The sequence below is a fragment of the Aplysia californica genome, unplaced genomic scaffold, assembly GCF_000002075.1.
Source record: "Aplysia californica isolate F4 #8 unplaced genomic scaffold, AplCal3.0 scaffold00126, whole genome shotgun sequence".
NCBI lineage: Eukaryota > Metazoa > Mollusca > Gastropoda > Aplysiida > Aplysiidae > Aplysia > Aplysia californica.
Window position 1 is genome coordinate 568,894 of NW_004797396.1, and position 6,141 is coordinate 575,034.

The 6,141-nt window shown below is 38.9% G+C and overlaps 1 protein-coding gene across 1 annotated transcript in view; it reads left to right on the forward strand.

The window, feature by feature from the left end:
* The window catches only part of LOC100856796 (neurexin), a gene marked incomplete in the record, with an annotated part of 101,003 nt that extends 96,367 nt beyond the window's left edge, over window positions 1-4,636 (forward strand). Inside the window, 3 exon segments of the mRNA NM_001253763.1 lie at window positions 507-682; window positions 2,267-2,544; window positions 4,407-4,636. Of these exon segments, the coding sequence (NP_001240692.1) occupies window positions 507-682; window positions 2,267-2,544; window positions 4,407-4,636 (684 nt within the window).
* Between the last annotated feature and the right edge of the window lie 1,505 nt (window positions 4,637-6,141).

A 6,141-nucleotide genomic window follows, 5' to 3' on the forward strand; every position in this document is an offset into this window, starting at 1 on the left:
CCGCCCCTCTCCCTTTTTATTTCCCTTTAACACAAACACGTACATTCACATATTTTATATTCACCCTTGATCAACCGCCCCTCTCCATGTTTTTTTTCGTTTACTCCTTTACACACACACACACACACACACACACACACACACACACACACACACACACACACACACACACACACACACACACACACACACACACACACTTACATTCTCATCTATTATATTACATATTCGCCCTTGACCACAACACCCCTCCCCCCTTTTCATTTGTCCTTTACACACACATACATTCTCATATTCGCCCTTGACTACCATCACTCCCGGTTTTTTCCCTTCCTTTACACACACACGTACATTTACATTCGTCCTTGACCGCCAACACCCCCACCCCCTTTTTTTTTCTCCTTTACAAACACAGATACATTCACTTATTAAAAAATACTTATATATGCCTTTGACCAACCCCCCCCCCCCCTCCCCCCTCTCCTTATTTGTCCTGTCGTGTCCAGCACACCACGCCCAGGGACGGGGTCACTGATGACGACATCATCCAGGCCGGGGCGGGGTCGGGTTGCCAGTTTGACAACTCGGAGGACTGCTCGGCGGTGGGTTCTGGCATAGAGGAGATCATCACGCCCGTCGTCATTGTGAAGACCACCACCCCGCCACCCACCACAACCCCCAAGTGAGTTGGGGTTTTTTTTTGGTTTTTTTTGTTTTTTTTGGGGGGGGGGTGCTTGTTAGTGTGATTTTGCCCCCCGTGGGGTTATATTTCTCTTTTGTTGTTTGTTATTTATTGTTGTCTTTTGTTGTTTGTTATTTATTGTTGTCTTTTGTTGTTTGTTATTTATTGTTGTCTTTTGTTGTTTGTTATTTATTGCCGATGACATCGATGGATTAGCAGGAGATGAACAGGAGCTCGCCACACTAGTAGAGCGACTGGACACAACCTCAGCAGCCTACGGCATGGAGATCAGTGCCGAGAAAACCAAGCTAATGACCAATAACACCAATGGCATCAACGCAGACATCAAAGTCAGGGGCTAGAAACTTGAGACCGTCAACAGCTTCAAATACCTTGGATCAATCGTCTCAGATGAAGGCTCAAGACCAGAAATTCTCTCTAGAATCACGCAAACAACAGCTGTGCTGTCAAAACTGAAGCCTATTTGGAGGGACAGAAACATCACGTACAACTCAACAATCAGACTAATGCGCTCACTGGTCATCTCAATACTTTTATACGCCTGCAAGTCGTGGACACTAACAGCAGAATTAGAGAAAAAGATTCAGACCGCAGAGATGAGATGTTACCGCAGACTCCTTGACATCTCGTACAAAGACCACGTTTTAAATGCTGAGGTACGAAAGAGAATCACCAACGCAGTGGGGCTGTATGAAGATCTACTGACCACAGTGAAGATAAGAAAATTAAAATGGTATGGGCATGTCACAAGATCCACAGGACTTGCCAAAACAATCCTGCAAGGAACCGTACAAGGAAAGAGAAAGAGAGAAAGGCAGAGAAGGAAAAGGGAGGACAACATTACAGAGTGGACAGGAAAGACAACGGGTGACAATCTGAGGAAGGCAGAGGACAAAAATAGATGGCGAGAGCTGGTTTTCAGATGCAGTGGTGCCCCCACGGTTGCCCCAACCACGGGATAGAAGAGAAGAAGAGAAGAGTTTGATTTTGGTTTGTTTGTTTGTATTTTGCTCTTGTTGGGTTTTTTACGGTTTGGAGTTCTCTTTGGTTTGGGGAGGTTGTCTTTTGTTGTTTGTTATTTATTGTTGTCTTTTGTTGTTTGTTATTTATTGTTGGCTTTTTGTTGTTGTTGCTTTTTAAAATTTGTTTTGTTTTTGTTTGTTGTTGTTTTGGGTTTTTTGCTTGTTGGGCTTTTTTACGGGTACAGGATGTTGTTTGCTTTTTTCTGTGTGTCTATTGTTTTAATGTGTTGGACGAATTTAGGAAGGTGGGTATCTCTCTCTCTCTCTCTCTCTCTCTCTCTCTCTCTCTCTCTCTCTCTCTCTCTCTCTCTCTCTCTCTCTTTCTCTCTCTCTCTTTCTCTCTCTCTTTCTCTCTCTCTTTCTCTCTATCTGTCTCTCTCTCTCTCTCTTTAACACACACACACACACACATACACACACACACACACACACACACACACACACACACACAAACACTCACACACCCAAACATCCTCTCACCCACTCACCCACCCACTCACTCATTCACAACACACCCCTTTCTCTCCCCCACCCTCCTCAGGCCCGTCCCCAAATGTCAAGGTGAAGGCTGCGAGACTTCCTCCCAGCTCCGTCAACGCCCCGACCCCTCCCTTCCCTCCTCCACCCTCTCTCCCTCTGGCTCCGGCCATGACTACGGAGGGGATGGTGGGGGCAACGGCGACATTGATTACGTGGGTGGTAGTGGGGAGATTGAGCCCACAGACAATAGAGACGGGTACCACGGGCACTTTGACAAGTCGACAACGAAACCTGGGAAGACTACTGATGACGATGATGACGACGATGGAGTGAACTTGGGTGAGTGAGTGAGTGATGAGAATTGAAAATTGATGGTCCAGAGCAACCTACTTGGAGAACCTAAACAGATGGGTGACAGGGAAAGATCAGGGTAATGTAGCTTTTTTAAAAAGAGCATTCGAGCAATGGAATGAATGGAAAACCATGATCGCCGATGTATGTCGCAGATCTGGCTCTTGATGATGATGATGATGATGATGATGATGATGATGATGATGATGATGATGATGTTTAACCCGTACACAGTTGCCCCTGAAGCTGTCTTGAGCTCTTCTGTTGCATTGTGGAGCATGATAAGCATTACTGGCAGTGAAAGGGTGAATAGCTATCCTTTTGATTGGGCTGAGGGAGGGGGGGGGTCGGTTTTTCCCCACTGTTATTCTCTTCTGTCATTGTCTATGGCATTCAATGGCATCCGCTCTTTTTTTTTTAAAGTAGGTTTTACTTTACACCCCAGCCTCCCCCCTAAAAATCGACACAATTTAGATTATTTAGTAGACAGGCTTTAAGCCTACCTATCGTGACCAACCTGGGCCAGAGAATGACTCAACATCTCAACGGAAGAATGGAGATACTCAATTAAAATTCTCCATACACTGGAATCGAACTCAGGTCTTTTGCATACAATGACAAAGAGCCTACTGCTGCAACATAAACTTAACAACAGGTTCAAAAGTTAACTGGTGCTTCGCATAATCTATACCGTGCAAGGCTATCCCTTACAAGCGGTAAATTCTCTCTTAACTTATACCTTTCTATACCTTATACTGTTACTGTTATCAAATATTGCAGTTTTTTTAGAAACGTCAGAATCATCTAGTTCATTGCAGACCATAATAAACTTTGGGTTTTACCACTCATACTATCAGTTCAGAACAAACATACATTACTTATTTCTCTTCTGCTTTCTCCTGCTCTCCCATTTTACCCTTTACCCTCTCCCCCACACCCCTTTATGTGACCCCATAACCCTGAAACCATTGTGACCTCCATGACCTCTTTGCTTTGTGAGATCCCCATGAGTACCATCACCCATAATGACTCCGTTACCCTCATGACCACAAAGACACCTTATTATGACTTATGACCCCAGTGACCCAACCATTATGACCTTGATGGTCTCTCAGCTTGACCCATATTGACCCTCCTGACCCTAGTTTCCCTGTTGTATCAAATCATTTAATTATTCATTCAAATGTCAGGTAAAGTCATTTCTGTTTTTAAATTAATGAGATAGATGACGCTATACAAATACCATATTAAAATGTTATGTTATATATCATATTATATTATATTATATTACATTATATTTATTATATTGTATTGTATTATATATGTATATATATATGTTATATTATATTATATTATATTATATTATATTATATTATATTATATTATATTATATTATATTATATTATATTAAACTGTTTTATATTATTACATTTATTGTATTGTTTCATATTGTATTATATTATACTGTATTATATTACATTATTATTATTATTATTATTATTATTATTATTATTATTATTATTATTATTATTATTATTATTATTATTGGTGTTTTTGTTGTTGTTGTTGTTGTTATTATTATTATCATCACCATTAATGATGTTATTATTATGATGATGATGATGGTTATTATTACTATTATTATTATTATTATTATTATTATTATTATTATTATTATTATTATTATTATTATTATTATTATTATCTTATCATTATCAGTATTATCATTATTATCATTATCATCATCTTCATTATTATTATTATTATTATTATTATTATTACTATATCATATTTATCATTGTTGTTATTATTATTATTATTTATTTTTTTATTTTTCATATATCCTCCAGTTTTGATCCTGGGCATTACGGGCAGTGTTCTCCTGGCTGTAATCGTCCTTTGCATTGTCCTGTGCAAACTCCGAGGACGAGATGAGGGCACATACAAAGTCGATGAGACACAGAACTTCTCAGCGCTTCAGTCCAAGAAATCTCAAGGCAACGGCTCTCTGGCGTCGGGCGGGGAGTCATGTACAGGGAAAAGAGGCAAGAAGAAAGATGTGAAAGAGTGGTATGTGTGACAAGAGACTGTGCATACCTCAAGTGTTCTCATTCCAGTATCGCTGTATTTTATTGTCATTTTAGTATTTAAATATATTTGTCTTTGGAACAATTTCAAAGTGGCTAATGTGTTATTGGAGACTTAAGAATTCAACAATGAGTACTAGACAATCTTTTTTTATTTGTTTGTTTAAATCTGAGTAACAGCCTATTTCCATTCGTTCACCCAAGGGGTCACATGGCACTATGGGGAATGGTGAACGTTCAATTATCTCTCACCGCCTGGATGGTAATGGGCTACCCTTTCCCTTTTCATCTGTTGGTCAAGCCAAGGTTCAATTAAGAACAGCTTCTATGTATAAATCAATTTCTAGTTGCTGTAAGGAAAGAACTGTTCACAATATTTGTGTATGGCGTGGGTGGCCTAGTAGTAATGCGCTATATAAATTCAAATTATTATTATTATCATTATTATTATTATTATTATGATTATTATTATGATTATTATTACTATATTTTGAAAGGAAAATATCATACCCTGACTTTTTGTTCAGTTTGGTTACTAGGACCCTGTTGTACCAACCCATGTCATCTATATCCTTCATTTATGTTCCTATCCTCTTATCAAACAGTAATATTATCATAGACAACCTACCCAGGGGAGATTGGAAAAAAGTGATCCTATCTGAGGACAAAAAGTAGACAGTACAGAATGTATGAATATAGGAGGAACAGTTCATGTCTCCAACAGTCCCAGAATGTTTTAACTTCTTCTAATTGTTGTCACAAAGACAGTCAGTCTCTTCAGTCTCTTTCTGCTAAAGCAGCGATGTCAAATTCAATTGCAGAGGGGACCAAACTAAATTAAATAACACGTAAAGTTGCAGAGTGAATTGGAACAACACACATTGAGCAGTAGAAAGACACATCTTTTCTTTTTTTTTTTTAGACTAATGCTATGAATTGGAACAGACAAATTTTAAACAGTTAGGCTTACCAATCAAAGTATGCTAATTTTCTCTAATGCCAATAAGTCAGAGCTGGGTGCTTGGCATCTTGTCTTGGCAACAAGTGCGTTCATGTTTGAAGTATAAAGTTCTGCTAAAATTCTCTTGCTGGCTAGATGATATGTGAGGCATCGTGGTGAAATCAGGTGCTCGTCAAAATAACGAACTCAAAGAGATCGGCATTTCTTTGGCCGATGAGCAATTTTTTTCTAATTTTCTTATTTTCGCTCAACACCTTTTTTGATCATTTAAAAACACATTTTTGTGTGGATTTTTCACATTGATTAAAGGCACAAAAATGTAAACTTTCAGTTTCCAAGGACTCTCAGGCTATGGAAGTTACCAAACTTTGATGGAGATTTTCTCACTGATTTTACCTCTGAAACCAGGCGACTCTGACCACCTTCAATCGCAAATATTTCAACTTCTATTCAACATAGATGGATATTTTTTCACTAAAAGGAAGGCAAATGAACAGGCTTCAAGATAATATCAATAACCCCATACACCCTAAAAGT